This window comes from Topomyia yanbarensis, chromosome 1, assembly GCF_030247195.1.
Source record: "Topomyia yanbarensis strain Yona2022 chromosome 1, ASM3024719v1, whole genome shotgun sequence".
NCBI lineage: Eukaryota > Metazoa > Arthropoda > Insecta > Diptera > Culicidae > Topomyia > Topomyia yanbarensis.
The window spans coordinates 44677532-44699539 of record NC_080670.1 but is presented as its reverse complement, the minus strand read 5'-3'; the positions used below and the strand labels follow the sequence as shown (position 1 = coordinate 44699539).

The 22008-nt window shown below is 44.4% G+C and overlaps 2 protein-coding genes across 4 annotated transcripts in view; one reads left to right on the top strand and one right to left on the bottom strand.

Moving 5' to 3' along the window:
- Positions 1–403: 403 nt before the first annotated feature.
- The window catches only part of LOC131677486 (lysM and putative peptidoglycan-binding domain-containing protein 1), a 34283-nt gene continuing 12678 nt past the window's right edge, over positions 404–22008 (bottom strand). The window contains exons 1-3 of one of the 2 annotated variants that reach the window (XM_058957322.1): positions 8717–8875; positions 8137–8367; positions 404–7805 (exon numbers count right to left, since the gene is read on the bottom strand). In XM_058957322.1, coding sequence (XP_058813305.1) covers positions 7137–7805; positions 8137–8343 — 876 coding nt within the window. In that variant the 5' untranslated portion in view covers positions 8344–8367; positions 8717–8875 and the 3' untranslated portion in view covers positions 404–7136. Of the gene's footprint in view, positions 7806–8136; positions 8368–8716; positions 8876–22008 lie in introns of those variants that run through there. The other variant, XM_058957321.1, reaches the window with a different exon arrangement.
- Positions 13175–20737, top strand: LOC131677485 (uncharacterized). 2 transcript variants are annotated; one of them, XM_058957319.1, is made up of 5 exons: positions 13175–13500; positions 13574–13642; positions 13696–20474; positions 20548–20616; positions 20670–20737. In XM_058957319.1, exon 3 carries the CDS (start codon positions 13779–13781, stop codon positions 20214–20216), a length of 6438 nt encoding a protein of 2145 aa, XP_058813302.1. In that variant the 5' UTR covers positions 13175–13500; positions 13574–13642; positions 13696–13778; the 3' UTR covers positions 20217–20474; positions 20548–20616; positions 20670–20737. The 2 variants fall into 2 exon arrangements, with proteins under 2 accessions (XP_058813302.1, XP_058813303.1); XM_058957320.1 differs by having other exon boundaries at positions 13574–20474.

Genomic DNA, 22008 nt, shown 5'->3' with positions numbered 1-22008 from the left:
TCGGCGTGGAGGTGGTTACGTTTAAAGTAGGTAAAGGGTAAACATAAGTGCAATGAGGTGTTAGACGGGAGTGTGTAGCACGCAGCCAAAAATACAGCAAGGCGTGAACGCACCCCATCCGCGATGGGTTGTCATTCGCGGGATGACGGCAGCACTGGAGCTGTCAGACAAAAAAATGCATGGGTCAAAAGTTTTTTGAGCTGGTGGAGTGCAGACGTGCCCAACGTGAGTGGTGGCTTGTGCACATCAACTCCACAATTGGGACTAGTTTAGCGGATACCTACGACAAACATTGTAATTTTCAAAGGATCGGCATAACCAGACCGCATTGTTTTTCCTTCGGAACTGCAGCTAAGATAAGGTGGACGGCAGCACCTATCGTCACTTGCTTCCAGCAGTTTCCTTCTTGTTTTACAAGGTTTTGGCCTTGTCCAGCACTTTTCCGAGGGTGCTTAGGTTGGCTTCTTTGCCGAGTAGTTTGTGGTCCTCCAGACCCGTCTTCAGTCGCCGATTGACCATCCTTTCCAGGGCTTTCGCCGTACATATCAGGAAGCTGATTGGTCGGAATTCGCTGGCATTTTTTGGGGATGGATACAAATATGGGCCAGTTTCCATTCCTCTGAGAAGAAACCGCCTTCCCAGATAACGTTAAATGAATCTAGAGGTTCCCCAAGATGCCTTCGGGTAGCTCACCCTGCCTGGCAGTCGGTTTTCCCGCGAGCGGTACTGAGATCCATTTTATTGAAGTGTTTATTGTAGGTGGCTGTGAAGTTGGGCGATAAGGTGGTCGGTGATGCATGTAGTCTGCTTTAACGCTGGACGAAAACAGCGGACAGGGCTTCGTCGCCGGATAGGGTTTGGAAATGGCATCCTATCCTGTCTGCGATTTCCTCGTGAGTCGGTGATGGTACTGTTATTGATCGCTAGGGAATAGCCGTTTTGCCGGTGTTTTCCGCTGAGCGCGTTTAACCGTTATTTCAACAATTTTAAATTCGCCTGCCTAGGTGGAAAAACCCAGTTCGACCAGATATACACTCAGGGTATTTTATTCATTGAAAATGGCTGCTAATGTGGTCAACTGGAACGCTTGCTCACTCAAGAAAAAAATCATCGAGCTGGATTCCTTGAAGAAAAGCCGTTCGACGTGGTTTTCATAATGGAAATCACCCTTAAACCCGAGATAAGCATCAGCATATCGTTTCCGACTAGTAAGACTAAACCTACCAAACTTCAAGGGGAGGTGTTGCAATCGTAGTCAGAGGGAACATCAATAATGGCCTCCTGTCGAATTATCGGCTGCGGTTCATCGAAGACATTGGAGGGGAGATAACCACTTCTGCTGGTAGCATCACACTTATAGTAGCATATCTTCCTCCGCAAGCCAATGCTAGTGATGAAACATCGGATTCACTTCAAAGAGACTTCATCGTCGAAGGCGACCTCAACGCCAAATATCAGGCCTCGAATAATACTCGCAGCTATCAAAACAGCACTATGTAGAGCGACAATGCAGGCGAAGGTCACTACACGATTCTCCCACCCCACTGGCACGGCAGAAGACCATGAAGGTCACAAGCTCGGTGTGATGTGGCAGGGTGCCAGGTACGACATCATCCACTACTTCACTGGACACCAAATAGGACACACCTGGTTGCCCAGGTTTCCGGTCCACCGGGTCAAGGATAACAAGCATCGGAAGGGATAATATCACATCACCACATGAAAGGTACGAAGGTGTTCCTTATTCTCTCCATTACCAAGGGAGATTGATACACACTCACGCCTTTATCGACGAGGAGTCGTCGGATACCCTCGTGGAGAAGAGAATAGCAGCTGAACTGAAATTTGAGGGCGTCGAAAAGTCGTTATGTCGCTCTTGAAATGGGAATCTCACTTGAGAGGAAGCGGATTCCCATCAAATTACCCTCGAGATATTCGCTGACGAATGACGAATTGGCTCGTCGGTACGCCCACCTACGCAAGAGTTTCGAAGGCGTGACTCTTGGTATACTCATTGAAGTAAAGCACGCGTTTCTGACTGCAACGACGTCAATCCGAGAAGGTCAACAAGGAGAACCCATCGCCACGAAGACCCGTTTAGGTTGGGCTATCTACGGTAGGCAGAGGAAAGCCTTCAAATTTCAGTCAACAGTGGCTCGGACTCAGAAGCAGATAAAGGGGAAAAAGTATTCTGGAACAAACAACAAAGCGAGCGAAAATAAGGTTCGAAGCTAGATCATTGTGGCGTTATGACTACGTCGAATTTCCAGATAGTTACGACATGTTACGACAATTCGTAGATTGGAGTGCTTCGAGAGGCGCTTGACGACGAATTCGAATATTGCCGAAAACGTGCGACGTCAAATGGTGGAATACCAACAAAAGGGATACATGCACGAAGCAACGGAAGAAGAACTAAGAACAGCTGATTTGCGGACGGTGTGGTACCTGCCACTTGGTGTAGTGCATAACCCGAACAAACCTGCCAAAGTTCGCCTGGTCTGGGATGCGGTTGCCAAAGTAAATGGTGTTTCAATTAATACGATGCTGCTTAAGGAACCGGATCTAGCTGCTTCACTTCCAACTGTTCTCGGCAGGTTCCGCGAACGGAACTGGGAGGCGATATACGTGAAATGTTCCATCAAATCAAAATGACAAAGGAAGATAGAGACTCCCAAAGGTTTCTATGCCGAGACAATTCCGGAACAGCAGCCGCAGGTGTTCATTATGGACGTTGCCACGTTCGGATCATCATTTTCTCCGTGCTCCATCCAGGTCCAGGTGTACGGCTATCTCGATAGCTTTGACACTGAGGACGAGGCGATTAAGGTCGCCAAGGAAGTCGCGTTTATACATCAAAGGGACTCAATAAGCAGTTGGTTGTCCAATTCATCAGGATTCCTGTCGGGTCGGGAAACTGCACACTGGATACCTCGTTAGAGAAGCTCATCAACTGGGATAAAGGCAGCTGCGTGGAACGAGTGCTGGGAATGTCCTGGCTTGCTAGACGATGAAATTGTGTATTCAAGCAGCATGGACGTTGGGGTATCTGTCACGATGAAGCGAGGCATCCTACGACGTGGGATGAGCCAGTTCGCCCCTCTTGGCTTGCGGTCTCATTTTTTGATTCACGGACGGATCATTATCCAAGATTTCTGGCGGACGAATGCCCGCTGGGACGATGAAATTGGATGTCAGCGAGAGCGCATACGCAGCTGTTTCGTATTTCCGAGCTGTAGTTGCCGGAAAAAATCATATCGCGTTGGTGTGGCCCTACTAAAACCACTCTCCGTACCTAAGTTGGAACAGCAGACTGCGTTGATAAGAGCAAGGCTGATGAAAATCATCGGAGAGACTCATTCACTAACAATTTCGCGTAGATTCATTTGGTCAGATTCTGAAGCGGTGCTAGCGTGGATCATTTCCAGCCAGCGTTGTTACCAGTTCGCAGTTCGTGGCTTGCAGAGTAGGCGAAAATCTCTCCATAACAAACCCCAATGAGTAGCGCTGGATTCCAACGAAGTTCAATGTAGTGGATTTAGCAACGAAGCGGGGAAAAGGGCTTTTCACGAGAAATTGCTAGTCCCTAAGTTCTGAAACACACAACTACGCAATGGCCGCAAATGGACCCTGAGATGCTCAGCACGGTTGAGGAGCTGCGAACATGCTTCGTACACCGGACACAGCCGTCTGATTTCATAGAGTGAACACACTTCTCGAAATGGGAGCGTCTCCATCGATCGATAGCTTATGCCGTTTCGCTGTGAGTTACCGAAAGACGAACAGGCAGTTGAGAGAAGTTGGTCGTTTTACAAACGAGGAGTTAGCAGCTGCTGAAAACGTCCTCTGGTGTGATGTCCAATCGATTATCTACTTAGGTGAAATTGGGCTACTTAAAAAACACAGGCTTCAGGGTAATGTCAAGAAAACACTGGAGAGTTCCCATCCACTCTACAATATGTCTCCGTTTCTCGATGAACATGGGTGATCAGGATGGAGCGCCGAATTAGAGAAGCCGTTTTCGTCTCTAATAGCGGACTGGTATCATGCAAACAACAACACAGTAGTGAACGAATTGAAACAGCAATTCCGAATCCCACACCTACGAGCACTGGTTCATAAAGCGGGCAAACTGTGCATGTTATGCAGAGTGAAAAAGTCGAAGCCATTGCAACACAAGATGGCACCTCTACCGAAGGCTAGATTAAGTCCGTTCACCCGTCCTTTCTCCTAAGTTGATCTGGACTATTTCGGATCAACGGCCGTCAAGCAGGCCGACCTTTAGCGAAACGATGGGTGGCACTATTTACGTGCTTGTCAGTCCGAGCCGTTGACACTTAATCGTACGCCGTGGATCGCCACTTGAAATATATAACGATAATTGCACAAATTTCCAAGGCGCTAACCGAGAGCTCCACGAGCAGATTAAGTCCGCCAACCAGTCGCTAGCTGTAATATTCACCAATATCAACACTAAATGGATGTTCATTCCGCCATCCGGCCCGCACATGGTGGGCTCGCGGGAGCGACTTGTCCGCTCAGTGAAGACGGCCTTTGCAACCATTAGCTCCTGTAAGAACCCGAGCGAAGAAACCTTTTGCTACCATAATAACGGAGGCAGAAGGAGTAGTCAATTCACGTCCATTGATTTTCATCTGTTTAGAAACAGACAATCAAGAAGCACTAACATCGAACAATTTCTTACTGCTGAATTCAAATGGAGCGATCCAAAGGCAGCAAGATCTTATCTAACCGAAAGAAGCTTCGAGGACTAATTGGCAGCTTACTAGATACCTGGTTGGCCGATTTTAGCGGCGTTTAGTAAAGGAATACTTTCCCACGATCGCTAGGCCTACAAAGTGGTTTGAGATCACTAAGGCACCAGAAACAGGTAGTTATCGTCGACGAGGCAGTTCGAACCGGGTGGATCCGCGGACGGATTCTATCGATTATCCGATGCAGGGACGTGCGACCATGTGCGCCAAGACATTGTGAAGTCCGCAACAGGTGTACTAAGCTGACCAGTTACTAAGATTGCTAGTCTAGGGATTCGCAAAGACGATAACACTGGTCCATCAGCTTGGAAGGACCAGTATTACGGGTCGGGGTATGTTGGGGCAAATTACGCCACTGCTCAATTTGGTAACAACGATCGTCTGCAGCCAGCTCATTCCACCCGTCAGTAACGGCTTTCATGTCAATGTCAGATCAGTTGCTGCTACCTGCTTCTTACATGTCAGCTGGAAAACACTGGTCAGTGAGGAAATACTAGATTTGTTCTAGTACCAGGAGAAACTGGAAGTACTCCGGAGAAAATCGTTCCTGTACTCTCTTTTTCTTCTTCTGGTAGCAAACCGGAAGCAAGAATTTCTTGCTCCTGTTTACTCCGGAGTGACTTCCGTGCACTGGCACAAACCTACTTTGTCAGCTAGAAAGCATAATTTGTAAGAACTAATAATTTAAGAAAGTTGTTGGATTAAAAATTTGAAGGAATCTAGTGCAAGTAAGTCTGCTGTGTTTATGAGCAAATTATATAAAATATAAAAATTTACAGCTATGAAACTGCGGTCAACACATTTGACTTCGCTCTCAAGATTCCGAAACGATCCCAACACGAAGGAAACCTTCACATAGTATCTGCAATGCCCAGATACTTATGATAAAATCTATAAAAATACAACAGGCATAAGTTCATCCGGAGACATGAATGTAGAAAAAGGCATAAAATAATCGCTTATGAAAATCCAGGCTAAGGCAGTATAGTGCGATGGATATTCTGGAGCTTTGTGTTGTGTTTATTGAAGTAGCAAGAATCGGCCCACCCCAAAAGTTGGTTACAGTTCTCATCCAAAGCAAAAAGAGATTATAACTTTTAGGGGAGTTTTGGCACCCTTGCATTCACTTGTACAATTATTCGGAGCCATGGGTTCTAAGTACGTAGAAGCGTGATAGTCTAATCAGTGCATGTGGCTTTTTGACTCTCTTTAAAGGTAATATTTTCCTTTTATCCGAAAAATTGCGTTCACTCTTAAAACAATTTGAGAAAGACTTCTAACTACAAAATAATTGAAGCCGGATGTAAAATGTTTTTAAAATTTTTAAAATTTTAGACTGATTGAGTCATCAGAATTGATCTAAAATACCATTTCGGTCAAATATATGTATCTAATCGAACATATCTGCCACTTATGGTGTATTTGCTTGACATCCTACAACAAATTTTTATACTGATTGATTCGCATATCACGTAATTATTTCAACATTACCCCAGCTTACGTTATTGATTTAAAAAATTGCATCTTTTGGCTTATGAAAGATCGTTTTAAGATCATTTCAACAGAACTGCTCTTTCTTATTTTCGCCTTGCCTTCAACTCCTTTACATCTCTAGCAAAAGGAATGCGTGCGAAATGTGTTAATCATAGTTAAACATAACCTCGAGACGCGACGCACTCCGATAGCAAATAACAACTCATATCGACATCTGTAGGTTGCTGAACCTAGCAAACATGGTTAGCTTCTAATAGTAAACATTATAGTTTATTTTGTAACTATCACACTGTAATGCTTAACAGAAAAAGGAAATAAACTACTCCTTTTCGCAGACAATATTGCTCTAGAGGAATCTCATCAATTTATATGAATTTGTTTGTGTGATCGAATGGATAATTTCAAACTTCTTCCAACAATCAGTCAGTTTGAATAGATGCAATCTACTTACCACGCAGGTACTGCTTAAAAGTTGTAACCGGTGGCCTTTGGCCGCTTACAAAATCCCTCATAGCTCTGCTCTTTCCTCTTTATTTGCTTTGGACTGATCGACGATTCTTCCTCAGCCTCCCGCCACTCATTCCGCTGTAGATGGTAGTGATGATAGCGTAACTGGCGCCGTTCAGTGCGACTGGATCGCATTAGTAGTGCCACAAGGCTGCTGATTCGTGATTTGAATCCGACCATTAACTGGCGATAAGATGGGTGGGTTTGGTAGCACATACCGCTATTACTACTACTACTACTATCTCTAGTACCGGTACTAAACACATACTGATCATGCTTACGGTATTCGACTAGCATTTTCATTTCTATCTGATCGGTTAATTCCGCTGACGAACAGGGTGCACCATGATGTTGTCGCTGCTACAATTCAAACAGCTCGTCCTGTTGCTTTTCCAACTTTTGAAGCGAAGTTTGCACTCGTTTTCCCTGGGTCATTACAATTAGCTGACTCGTATCGGAAGCCGTGCTCCCAGTAGAGCTCTGCCGTTTGTGATTTAGATGAGATGATGAACTAGCACCTGGACCTGCCCCCGCAGCACTGAGCGTATGATAGTGATACTGCTGATATGACGATATTGACGACGAGGACGATGCCGTCGAGTATGCTCGCGGTTTCGAATAGTACCCACTGCTGTTCATACTCGCACCGGAGCTGAAAATGTTGTCATCGCTTTGGCTGGACATAAACTCGCTATTCTTCTGTGATTCTGCTATATACTTTCGCGACGATGCGATTGATGAATCAATTTTGCATAGGAACTCTTCCATATTTTTTCGACTTTCCTCCTCTGGCGATATAACGCTGGCTTCACTAGCACCCGCGGTGTCCATTGGCGTAGAACAAGTGGACGAACTGGACGCACATCCAGCGACTGAGGACGTTCGAAGCGATAGCATACTAGACCGCACGATAGCCGACGGGTCTTTCGGATAGTGCGGAGAATCTTTCTCTACTGGAATCATTAGAAATTGTCGTAGAAAGATTGTATCGGTCGGCAGGAGACGGTTAATGCGGCGGATTTGTTCCATCTGGAAGAACGAATATAGTGGATGCTTAATACTCTAATATGTTTTGAAAAAAACGGAACACTATGCATCTAACACAATTAGTAAAAATATTGTTACTGCAAATGAGAGCCTCTTATTCTTAACATTAGTTTTTTAATTGTTAGGACACTATTATAAATTTTCCGAACAATTTTCCTGAACATTTGGTTTTGTCTAGCATATTAAATCCTCTTAGATTAAATCTAGAACCGAGCTTGAAAGCAATCAAGATTTTAACGAAAAGTAAATAAAGAAAAGCTCTCATTTACAGTTAGGTTGTTTCAAAAAAGTATGGAAGAAATAAGCTACTTACACTGCATCCATACTTCAGCGCAATCCCCTGCAACGTGTCCGTTTTCTCTATTTCATGTCGAATGAGCGCTTCGGTACACATGGCAGGCGATCGCTGTCCGCTTCCACTGGTAGCAGCACCGGAGCCGGAAATGCTTCCGTACTTTTTCAAAGCCCGGGCAGAATCCCGTATCGACTGTTTCTCGCCGAAGATTGTTTCGTCCTCCATCCCGTCCGAGACCAGCTTTACGAACTGTCGAGAGTAAAATACACCGTCGGACGACGTGCACGGTTGAAAAGAAGAATCATTAGCTAGTTCCTTGAGCTCCGTTGCTGATTGTTTTTAGTAAACAATTTAGTACGAGATTGATTAAGCAGTATATTAGTATTTCAAAACCAACGGCAAGATCACCACCAAATAACAGTATTCTTCTTCTTTTGCTTCTCCTGATATAAATAATTGAACGAGAAATGGACAGAAATTTCTTTTGTCGTAGGCGTTTTAACTTGCAGCACAGTCACTATTCGCAACTCGACAAGTTTTTTGTTTGTTTTAAAAATATGCAAATTCTCTTGCTTATAGACTCAATAAAGAGGCATACCACAGAATCACAAAACGCAGCAATCAAATAAATATTTTCTTTTCTTTTAGATGGAAATCAGCATTATTTGCGTTATATGACACTATTTTTCGATATCAATCGACTAATTCGAGTGTTTTTGACGTTTACACAGCAACGACTTATCAGATAAAACATAAATCCGAGCATAACATTTTGTACACAAAAGAAAAATGAAAATGACGGCGGAAGGCACGTTCACAGAGTTTCGTCGACATTTTAGAAAAGATCAAGGGGTTTATCAAAGTTTTTTTTATATAATAAAGTCTCGATAAACATATGATTACGGCTTAAAAGCCAACTGTCAAAATTCTCTTTGAAAGGAAATTCCGGACAAACCGTTATTCGCCACCCGTATAAATAAATACCATTCCAGAAATCTTCGGAACCATTTCCAAACTATTCGTATAATGCTCACCATATGGGGAATACTACTGATATATTTCACCATTATAATTGAACTGTTATACTACCATACCCATTTTAGTTACCATTTCCAATACCTTCCGTGTATCCTATATTGGAGATTTGTATACTACATTGTCCTTTGGCGCCAGAGGTTAATATCGCTCTGGTGGGCTTTGTTATTCGTATATCTGTTTACCCTGCACCAAAAATCTATAGTTTAAGATGGTCCAAAATCCTCGTCTAATAATATTACGGCGATAGCTCAATTGGATAAAGTGTCAGTCCACTTAGTGTCAACGAAGCGTTCTTCAGAAGATGGCGAGAGCAAAATAATATTTCATCAATCGATAGAATTGAAATGTGAAGAGGAAGAGATTTTTCTCCAGCTAAAATTTTATGCATCGCTAGACCTAAAATATGCATGCCACCATAATCTGTATGGTTCTTGAATGGTATGTTGTCAAAATGTATACGGAAAACAGCACATTTTGGTATGGTGACCGTTCTTAACAACCCGTTGTTTGTATGGTCGAGTATGGAAAAACGACACTGGTTATGTTCGATATTATACTAGGCAATGGTTAATCTATTGTTGAACGAAACATATTGAAAATGGTTTTGAAACGATTGATGCAATGGTTGACATATGGTACACATTTATGCGGGCAATCACAGATGTTGGTAGTAAACGAAAGAGAAAAGTTTTCTCTTTCATTAACTGTTATGAACTGTGTTTAGCCAGTAATGGTTTGTCCGGAATTTCCTTTCGAAGAGAATTTTGACAGTTGGCTTTTAAGCCGTAATCATATGTTTGTCGAGAAGTCGCGTGTGGACTATAATGGAAAATTCTCGTCATCTTGGGACCATGTGCAGTTTATAGTTACTATATTCATAGTTAGGCGGAGACACTGTGTGGAGCCAATCGAACATGTCAAATACCGGACCCAACACACATAACATGTTCTTTTCGGATGTTTATGGAAAAGGTATTATGATTACGGTTATTAATCATTTTACTTTCTCCTTGTGTTATCGAGCGTAGAAAAAAGAAAATGAGAAAAAAAAAATTCTGTAACACCAAGACAAGTATGTATCATATCATCGGATTCGGCAATGTAAAGTTCTTGCTGACGACATCAACAAAGAAATTATTATGCTAGAGCTTGAACATTTGCATGGGATGTCAGTGTTTTCTTCCTGGAATAAGAGCTGCCAATTTTCCGGCTTTTGTGTCCGCTTAACTATGAATATAGTAACTATAGTGCAGTTGTGTTAGAGCAAGATTGAGGTTGAATTGGGTCATCAAGCCATTTGCATATTTCTTTCAAAGCAGCTGATGTTAAAGATACCCCGCATAAATCTGTACCATATGCCAACCATTGTATCAAACGTCGAAAAATCATTTTCAATATGGTTCGTTCAACAATAGATTAACCACAGAAAACAGACATCCATGATCGAACAAAAATATTTAAAAAACGTGTGTAAACATTTGAATTAATATACGAAAAACACTTGCGCCGCCACACCAACCTATCCCAACTATCCGTCAAATCGATTCCGGAACCGGTTCGAAATCCTGGATGGATTCAGCATGGAATCTAGCTCAAAGAAAACAACCGATTCCGATTCTATCGGTTGACGCATTTGAGCTGGAATTCATGCTGGAAGTCCGAATCGGTTCCGGACTAGTTTGACTGGGTAGAGGAATAACCGCTGTCAATTCTGTCGCACTCAGCCACAAAAAAACATGACGACAGTAGCGCACCTGGTTTAGATATCCAAACTACCTTCGAAACCGTTAGAGATTTTACACAAGTTGAATGCTGAAGATGGACGTCTGTTCTCTGTGGATTAACCATTGCCTAGTATAATATCGAACATAACCAGTGTCGTTTTTCCATGCTCGACCATACAAACAACGGGTCGTTAAGAACAGTCACCATACCAAAATATGCGTTTTTCCATATACATTTTGACAACATACCATTCAAGAACTATACAGATTATGGTGGCATGCATATTTTAGATCTAGCGATGTATAAAACATTGGCGCAGAAAAAAAGTCTTCCCATTTCAATTCTATCGATTGATGAAATTTCATTTTGTTACACGCAATCTTCTGATGAGAGCTTGGTTGAGACTAACTGGACTGTCGCTTTATCCAACTGAGTTATCGGCTTAATATTGCAAGACGAGGATTTTTGATCATGTTAAGCTACGGGTTTTTGGAGCAGCGTGAACAGATATGCGAATAACAAAGGCCACCAGAGCAATATTAACCTCTAGCGCAAAAGTACCATGTAGTATACAAATCTCCAACATAGGATACACGGAAGGTATCGGAAATGGTAACTAAAATGAGTATGGTAGCATAAAAGTTGAATTATAATGGTGGAAAGTATCAGTAGTATTCCCTATATGGTGAGTATTATATGAATAGTTAGGAAATGGTTCCGATGATTTCTGGAATGCTATTTATTTATACGGGACGTAATCGAACTTTTTTCCGTTTTTGCACGCCAAATACCAAAAAAAAAAGCTATTTTAAGAAATAGAATTATCACGACCGCACCTTCCATTCAACTACCTTGATCCTTATCCTTTTGCTGTGATAACTGTCAAAAGTGCTAACCCATGTGGCTGAATTCCCTGTCAAGGAAGACTGATAGTGTCAAACGAGGACGTGTTTATATTTTTTAGAACATTAATTACAAATCATTCTGAAGTTTCAAAGGTGGAACATGTAGATTGTTATATTTAGAAAGATGAGCTGGTACTTCCCAGTCATCAAATTTTCTGGCAGAGACTGTTCTGCTAGATTTCTGTAAGTCTTGGTTTGGAAGCCCTGTCAGATTTCTACGCGCATCCTATCGGGTTAGTTGAACAAGGGCAAACTCGGTTTCGCTCGCGTTTTCTGGCAAATTTTGACAGGAACCGTGCAAAACCCGAGGCAAAACCCTGGCATAACTTGGCAATAATTATTTAAACCGTGCAAAGATCCTGGCAATTTCTTGTTGTTGCATTTGAGCGAATTATTTGCCAGAATTCTCGCACAAATCGCGCAAAATACTAGCAGAAATGCTACCAGAATCAACTTTTGATAACTTTCTGCTTGCCACGGTGACTGCGGGTTTGTGAGCCCCTTCATTTTGCTTAAGGGGAGGTTATTAAAGTTTCAGCGTGAAAAAACAACACTTTTTTTTGCGAATTTTTTAGAACTTTTCCTTAAGCAACTTTATCAAAACTTTTGTAAATTATAGTGTATCATTTCAACAACATGTTGTAATTTTTCTATGCAAAAATATCAACAAACGAATCGGCGACGAAGCTTTTTGTAGAACGTCTCTGGAAAAAAACATAATTTGCGGTGTTATCTGCCATTCAAAAACTACTTAACCGATTTCTTTCAAACTTTGCATACATATTCTATGTTAAAAATAACTAACCCCTACGTTGAGTTTTTGAGATAATTTTTCATTTAAGGTAGTGTTTACTTATAAAAAGGTGGATTTTTTCGTGAAAAATAGTAATTTTTATTTAAAATGAGTAAAAAATTTACTTAATTGAAAATTTATCTCAAAAACTCAACGTAGGGGTATTTTTCACACAAAATGTGTATGCAAAGTATGAAAGAAATCGGTTAGGTGGTTTTGGAATGGCAGGTAACACCGCAAATCAAGTTTTTCCAGAGACGTTCTACAAAAAGCTTCGTCACCGAGTCGTTTGTTGATATTTTTGCATAGAAAAATTACAGCATGTTGATGAAATGATACACTATAATGTACAAAAGTTTTGATCAATTCGCTTCACGCAGTTATAAAAAAAATTCGCAAAGAAGTGTTATTTTTTCACGCTGAAACCCTTAAACCCCCCTTAAATAACAGCTAGGGTGGTTTTTATTTACTAGGATTCAATAAATCTACTTTTTTATCATTTTTAGAACAACACAGTTTCTCTTTGGCAGCCATTTGAAGTTGACATCGACTATGGAAAAATTCGAGAGTCGATCGATTGTTGTCAACGCAGAAACCGTCGAGCTAGCAACACTGCCTGGCAAAGGCAACGCGTCAGCGTCAAAGCAAAGCAGCAACAGTTAAGCGTCGCGTCAATGGGTGACAGTCGTCATTTGACATCAGTCGAATAACGTCATCAAACTGTCAGCGACCAGACCACATTGCTTCTGGCAGTTCCTTTTCCTTACTGAAGCTCAGCGCGAACGGCAGCAAATAAAGTTGATGGTGAAAATTGAAGCATTGATAGAGAAGTATAGTAAGATTAGTAAAGATCAATTAAATTAGAAAAGGTGAAAGATAGGAGAGTAGAGAAGGAAGTCGTGGAGTACCTGTAAAAAAGAGGTGAGTTAACCTGAAAAGAGAAGAAAATATTATAATATTAAAATATTATATTATATTATTATAAACTTGTTAGACAGGAAAATCTCAAGCTGTAAATCGCTACAGCTAAATAGGGCGCAAGGAAGGAACAGCCCACCAAATTGTAAGTGTTAATTAAGGTACCAAAACTTTCACTAATTTCAAATTAAATTTTAGTTGAAGCCTATTAAAAAGTTCGCTATCAAAACGGTCTTTTCCTGCGCCCTACAACCTCGACAATCTTCAAAATTTGAGGTAAGATGGCCGAACAGACGCCAATTGGAGATACAACGGAGTTGGAACAAGAGGAATCCAATTGTGTGGCCTGCCAACGTCCGGATAGTGCGGACAATATGGTCCAGTGTGACCAATGCGACGGATGGCGGCACTATACATGCGCCGGGGTGGATGCGAGTGTGATGAACCGGTCATGGGTGTGCGGTGATTGCACCTCCATGCAAGAGGATGCCATTTCATTGAAGAGCGGTTCCAGTCGTGCCAGTGCAGCGTCGGCGCTTTCCGTCTGTATGAGCCAGCTGGTGGAAAGGCAGCAGCTAGAACGAAAACGTGCGGAAATAGAGCTGCAACGCCGCCATCTTGATGAGCAACAAAAACTCATCGACAAAGTGCTGGAAGGAGAAGAAAATGGCAGCCATCGCAGTGGTGTTTCAGCGCGCAGTGGTACCATTGAAGCGGCTTCACCTACTTCAAGTAAGCGTCTTTCTACCCCACTTCCCCCCGGTGCCCCACTAGCATCATCTGTTCGTCGTTCGGTACCGGCGCCGGGTACACCCAGATCGGTAGCGCCACCGATGGTAACCATTCCCCTAGCAGTGTTGAAGCCGTCTGCGTCTCAGTTACCGCAGGGAACGAAATCTGAGGATGCATTGTTGGAACTCAGGAACCGAGTGGAGCAATGCGAAAGGCGAGCAAAACCGACACACGAACAGCTATCAGCACTACAAGCACAGTTGGAACTGTGCCGCAACATACTTGAGGGATTTCAATCCAGTGCGGAAATGTGCGAACGAGTCGGACAACCGGAAGCAAGCAGTACAGTGACGGAGCAGTTACCAAAGCCAGCGGCAAGCCAGCCGCGCATGGAGAAGCAGACCGGCGCCATTCCCAAGGCGGGCCGAACGTTAGCAACTGTCCCGGAGGACGAACGAATTCGGTCTAAAAATGGTTCCGAAGCTGACGCAGTAGGTGGAATCGACCCAATGAATCGTCGCTGGCCTGTGAGGGAACCGGTAAGCCATACTAGTTTGGCAGCGGTAAGTCAAACAATCGCAGCAACGGAAAGCAATCCAAGCTATATGGAACCCCCAGGTAAGCGTCAAGCCTTGAGTAATTATTCAATAAATGCAAACGAATACACTTCTCAATATTGCCCCACGACCAATATGTATGAAATTTCCCGTGAACAGTCGCGAAATTTCGCGCATCCGGGAAATAGTAAAATTCCTCCTGAAGTTCCCCGCGAGCAGCAGCAAGTTTTTCACGCGCGCCCGGGTGTAACACAAATACTAACTCTGCCCAAGAGTCAATATAAGAATAAAACCGATGAACGAATGCGTGATTCCCCCACATACCCGGTTGAATTCAATAAATTTCCCCTGCCCCCTCGTCTGTCAGAAAATGTGTATCAAGACCAAGTGATTCCCCCTCGAGCTCCAGGAGGTCCAACGCAGCAGCAGCTAGCAGCACGGCAGTCCCTGGCTAAGGAACTTCCCCGATTCTCTGTAGACCCAGCGGATTGGCCGATCTTTATTTCAAGCTATCGATACACAACAGAAGCCTGCGGCTTTTCGGATGGTGAGAACATGCTTCGCCTGCAACGATGTTTGTCTGGTTCTGCGCTTGAAACAGTACGTAGTCGGCTGGTGTTACCAGTAGCGGTGCCCCAAGTGATCGAGACACTTCGTATGCGATTTGGACGTCCTGAGTTGCTGATCAACGCTCTGCTACGCAAGGTGCGAGACATCCCAGCACCACGGTCCGACAGATTGGAAGGTCTCATCGATTTCGGGATGGCGGTGCAAGCGTTATGCGACCACATCGAAGCGGCGAACGAACGCGCTCATTTATCGAATCCTTCACTACTACAGGAACTCGTTGCGAAGCTTCCCGCAGATCAAAGGATGATGTGGGCAGGATATAAGCGTAGTTTTCAAGTCGTCGATTTAAAAACCTTCGGCGATTACATGACGTCGGTGGTGCAGGACGCGTCGAGCGTAGTAACCTTCGAACCTGAGTCCAGAAGGAACAACCCACTCGATCGTCCGAAGAACAAAGCGTTCGTGAACACTCACGCGATGGAAGGAGCAGTCAGTTCTATACGGTCAATAAATGTGCCAACCGGCGCAGCGAAACAGTTTGACTGCGCACACTGCAGCAAAACTGGTCATCGAGTGCGCGAGTGTATTGCATTTAAAGCGTTGCACGTCGACGACCGCTGGAGAAGAGTCCGAGCTTTAGGTCTTTGTCAGAATTGTCTATTCAGCCATGGACGCAGGGCGTGTCGGATTCGTAGTAGTTGTGACATCGAGGGTTGTCAGTTCCGCCATCATCCACTGCTTCACTCTCTACGTGGGCCTCCAAAGGCTCCAGCATCGAATGCATTAGTGGCGGAGAATCACACCCACCGTCTTCTGACTTCGTCGACGCTGTTTCGGATAATTCCCGTAATCCTACATGGAAGCGACGTCTCGATTGATACCTTTGCATTCTTGGACGAGGGATCAGATCTGACACTAATGGAACATGATCTGGCTGTATCGTTGGGTCTGAAAGGTAGCCCTCAGCCTTTGTGTCTACGCTGGACGGGAAACACTTCCCGCATGGAAAAGGGATCGCAACGCATCACTTTCGAGTTCGCAGGTGAAGGACAGCACAAACGGCACAAGATAGTGAACGCAAGAACGGTTCAATGTCTCAATCTGCCGAGTCAGAGTTTCCAGGTGGAAGAAGCAGCGACAAAACACGCGCACCTTAGGGGGATTCCGGTTAGCAGCTACCATAACGCAAAGCCTAAGATCCTCATAGGAATCGACAACCTACGACTTGCGCTACCACTTAAAGTAAGAGAGAGCGATGGTACCGGTCCGATAGCTGCGAGAACCAGATTGGGCTGGTGTGTCTACGGCCCGCGAGAAAGCGGTGACACCGAAGCTTATAATTTCCACGTAAGCAGATGCGATTGCGACGAAGAACTTCACGATACGGTGAAGCAGTTTTTTGCCATCGAAGAAGCAGGCGTGCGCCCGTCAAACATTCCAATGTCTAAGGAAGAACAACGAGCGCTAACCATCCTGGAAACTACAACCCGACGAGTAGAGAACCGTTTCGAAACGGGTTTGTTGTGGAAAGAAGACAATGTAGAATTCCCGAACAGCTACACGATGGCGGTACGTCGTCTAGAATGTCTCGAACGCAGAATGGATCGCGATCCGCTGCTAAAAGAGAACCTCCATCGACAGATGTGCGAATACGAGGCAAAGGGTTACGCGCACAGGGCTACGAAAGCGGAGATAGATGCAGCGGACCCAAGAAGGGTATGGTACCTCCCGGTGGGAGCGGTAATAAACCCTAAGAAACCAGGAAAGGTCCGAGTTATTTGGGATGCAGCCGCCAAAGTCGATGGAGTCTCACTTAACAGCGCTCTTCTCAAAGGTCCGGATCAACTCTCGTCACTTCCAGCCGTGCTATTCCGTTTTCGACAGTATGGGGTGGCGGTCAGCTCGGATATTCAGGAAATGTTCCACCAAATTCGTATCCGAGAGGAAGATAAGAATTCCCAGCGCTTCTTGTGGCGCGCTTGTCCATCGGAGAAACCTACGATCTACTTGATGGATGTCGCTACCTTCGGGAGCACCTGTTCACCAGCTTCGGCACAATTCGTCAAAAATCGGAACGCAGTACAGCACGCTGAACTGTTTCCTGAGGCATCGAAAGCGATCGTCCACGATCACTACGTTGACGATTACCTGTCGAGTTTCGGATCCGTAGAAGAGGCGACAAAGGTAGCAAACGACGTGCGATGCATTCACGGCCAAGGAGGCTTCAAATTGCACAACTGGCGATCAAATAGCGGCACGGTCCTCGAGCAACTGGGCGAAGTACCAGATGGAACTGAGAAGCAACTGAACCTGATCGACGGGTCGACAACCGAGAGAGTGCTCGGTATGCTTTGGAGCCCATCATCCGATGAACTGAGTTTCTCTACTCAAATGAGCGACGAGGTACAAACACTGATTCGCATGGCAACCCGACCGACGAAGAGGCAGATTCTACGTTGCGTCATGACGTTGTTTGATCCACTGGGGTTACTCTCGCCGTTTATCATCCACGGAAAGGTCTTGATCCAGGACCTGTGGCGCGAAGGCACGGATTGGGACGAACAAGTAGGCGATTTAGTCTATGCGAAGTGGCAGAGGTGGATCGAGATGATCAACCATATCGCAGAGATCCGAATTCCCAGATGTTACTTCCCCAACGCCACGAGAAGGACCTACCTCAGGGCTGAAATGCATGTGTTTGTCGACGCAAGCGAAGTAGCTTATTCGTGCGCTATCTACTTACGCACCTTCAACGAACACGGTAAACCACAGTGCAGCTTAGTAGCGGCAAAATCAAAGGTCGCCCCCCTGAAACCGTGGTCTATTCCCAGGCTGGAACTGCAGGCATGTGTACTGGGCGTACGGTGGTCAAAATTTGTGAAGGAAAACCTCGACGTCCCAGTTTCCAAGACGGTTTTCTGGACCGATTCCAGAACGGCGCTATCCTGGATTAATGCCGACCCTCGAAACTATCGACAGTTCGTGTCCTGTAGAGTAGGTGAGATACTTGAGCATACTTCGGTAAGCGACTGGAGATGGGTGCCTTCCAAATCAAATCCAGCGGACGAAGCAACGAAATGGGGTAGTGGACCGTACTTCAACCACGACAGCAAGTGGTTCCAAGGACCGCATTTCCTGAATCTCCTGGAAGCAGATTGGACCTGTCGCAAAGAACCGGTGATGGTTACCGTGGAAGAAATGCGTGTATCGACACTACATCACAGTTCGTTTGAACCAACGATCGATTTCGACCGATTCTCTTCCTGGGACAGGTTGCAACGTGCGACCGCATACGTTCTCCGTTTTCTGCACAATGTATCGAAGAAACAGCCACGATATAGTGGACAGCTGCAACAGTCGGAGCTGAAGGCTGCTGAAGAAGTCATCTTCAAGTTGGTGCAACGTGAACAATACCCGGACGAAGTTGCAGCGCTGTCAAACAAAGCGCCCAATGAGACCGGTCAAGAAGTCATCGGGAAAAACAGTTGCATCTACCAAATGATGCCGAAGCTGGACGAGAAGGGTTTGCTACGTGAACAGGGTCGAATCGCGGCAGTTAAGAACGTCGCCTACAACGTGCGCCATCCCGTGATTCTACCGAGAAGGCATCGCGTCACGGAACTTCTGGTGCATCGATTCCACCGCAACTTTCGCCATGGCAATGCTGAAACGGTCGTTAACGAAGTTCGACAATTGTACGCTATCCCGAGGCTTCGATTGGTGGTCAAGAAAGTGGGCAGAGAATGCCCGTCCTGCAAAATACGGCGAACCAGACCAATGATTCCTCCAATGGCACCACTGCCATCTGCCCGCTTAGCCCATCACGAGCGAGCTTTCACCTACACAGGGGTGGATTATTTCGGACCATTGCTGGTGAAGTTGGGACGATCCAATGTAAAGCGATGGGTCGCACTGTTCACCTGCCTAACGATTCGTGCCGTACACCTAGAAATCGCCTACACACTATCAACGGAGTCCTGTATTTCGTGCGTCCGCCGATTCGTTGGACGGCGCGGGCCACCTGCCGAGTTTTTCAGCGACAACGGAACGAATTTCCAAGGAGCCGATCGAGTACTGCAGCACCAGATAAGCCAGGGGCTGTCCGCAACGTTTACCAGTGCAAACACGAAGTGGAACTTCATACCACCAGGAGCGCCACACATGGGCGGAGCGTGGGAACGCCTAGTACAGTCCGTTAAAGCTGCAATGAAAGAAGCGTATTCCGAGGGGAAGCTTGACGACGAGGGGTTGCAGACGTTGGTCGTGGAGGCTGAAAGTGTCGTAAACTCAAGGCCTCTGACGTATCTGCCATTGGAGAGCGAGGAGACCGAGGCCCTCACCCCGAACCACTTCCTGTTGTTAAGTTCGAATGGGATGAAGCAAATGAACTACGAAGATGAAGGACCGAAACAGTTCAGCGAATCAGTTCGGTGTCGAATCCTGGGGGATTCCTGGGAGCAGATCCAGCATCAGCTAAATGTATTCTGGGGGCGCTGGTTGGTGGAATATCTGCCGGTGATCCGCCGGCAACCGAAATGGTTCAGCGAGACACCATCATTGAAACCAGGCGACCTGGTGATGGTCGCGGAGCCGACGAGACGGAGTGGCTGGGAGCGAGGGCGAATAGTTTGCCTGAAGCAGCATGCGGACGGCAGACATCGACGAGCGGTCGTGAAGATAGGCGACAAGATCTGTGTTCGACCGGTGTCGCGGTTGGCCTTGCTCGACGTCAAGAGGAGTGGAGCTCCGGCAGACTCCGGACTACACCCGGGGGAGACTGTCAACGCAGAAACCGTCGAGCTAGCAACACTGCCTGGCAAAGGCAACGCGTCAGCGTCAAAGCAAAGCAGCAACAGTTAAGCGTCGCGTCAATGGGTGACAGTCGTCATTTGACATCAGTCGAATAACGTCATCAAACTGTCAGCGACCAGACCACATTGCTTCTGGCAGTTCCTTTTCCTTACTGAAGCTCAGCGCGAACGGCAGCAAATAAAGTTGATGGTGAAAATTGAAGCATTGATAGAGAAGTATAGTAAGATTAGTAAAGATCAATTAAATTAGAAAAGGTGAAAGATAGGAGAGTAGAGAAGGAAGTCGTGGAGTACCTGTAAAAAAGAGGTGAGTTAACCTGAAAAGAGAAGAAAATATTATAATATTAAAATATTATATTATATTATTATAAACTTGTTAGACAGGAAAATCTCAAGCTGTAAATCGCTACAGCTAAATAGGGCGCAAGGAAGGAACAGCCCACCAAATTGTAAGTGTTAATTAAGGTACCAAAACTTTCACTAATTTCAAATTAAATTTTAGTTGAAGCCTATTAAAAAGTTCGCTATCAAAACGGTCTTTTCCTGCGCCCTACAACCTCGACAATTGTAATGTCCTTACGCCACATTTATAGAATTCAGCCATCGAATATTTTGCTGTGACATATGATAATTGAATTTCAATGTACACGGAAAGTAATTTAATTAATTAATTACATCGGATAATAAATCCTTCAAATATAAAAAAAATCATCGACTCGATTCTCGAAATTCACTACAGATGACAAATGCCTTATATGTTTGCTTATATGTCAACTTAAAAAGATTGTCACAGGGAAACTTTTGCGCGTAAAAATCCTGGATCTATTGATATTAAAAACATTATTTTAAAAAATGTTGATAAAACATTTTTGCTACACTGTTTTCATTACATAGGCCATGAGCTTATTAAACCTCGCAAAAGCACATACAATACACACCCACATTGATTCGCTTCACTCAACATGTGTTTTTCATGAAATAACTGTTTCACCGAAGATTCCTAGATAATTCGCCGACCTTGGTTCGAGGAGTTGGCATTTTTTTGTGGTTAACCAACCTTGCTGTGAAATGTTCAATAAGGGGCCATGCATAAATGACGTAGCATTTTGGGGGGTAGGGAGGGTATACCAAATTTGTGACGAAGTGTGACGAGGGGGAGGGTAGGGTCAGAAGTTGTGCGACGTAGCATTAAGTTTAAATTTTTTTGACGGGCACCCGTTAATTCTGGGGGCAGATCACTTGTGATGCATGTTTAAAAATCAGCTAAATTAAATGCATTTCTTTCCATCAAAATAAAAATTCAAAATGTATTTTGCGTTGCGTACAGTGTATTTTGCGTTGCGTGTAAGACGTCAAAACCCTACAAAAAATCAGTCCTACATTCAATAAAACGTCGAACAAAGTGAATCAGCGTAGGACATTTGTTAAACAAAATTTTCGGCGAGGGAGTGCAAAGTTGATGCAAAAATGGAAATTAAATGCATTTTTTCTAATTTGATGCAAATTTGTTATATATTTCTAGAGTGATCTGCCCCTAGTATTAATTAGATTAATTAGAGAAAACAATTTAATGTTCCTCCATTCCCAAGTTGCTTTTCATGCGGTTTTTCATTTTGTAAATTTTACTGTTCGAGGAATGGCAGGCTCGCAAAGAAATTGAAAGATTTTTCATGCGGATTTAAATTTCCACATTAGTTAGCTAATATTGCTAACTAGTAGACTTATTTTGGTAGCTGAATTAAATTTTCTTTCGGATTCAATCAAAGAAAATTTAGTTATTTAGTTGAGGTTATACCACAGACTAACAGACATAACACTATGAGGGAATTCCCTAAAAAACA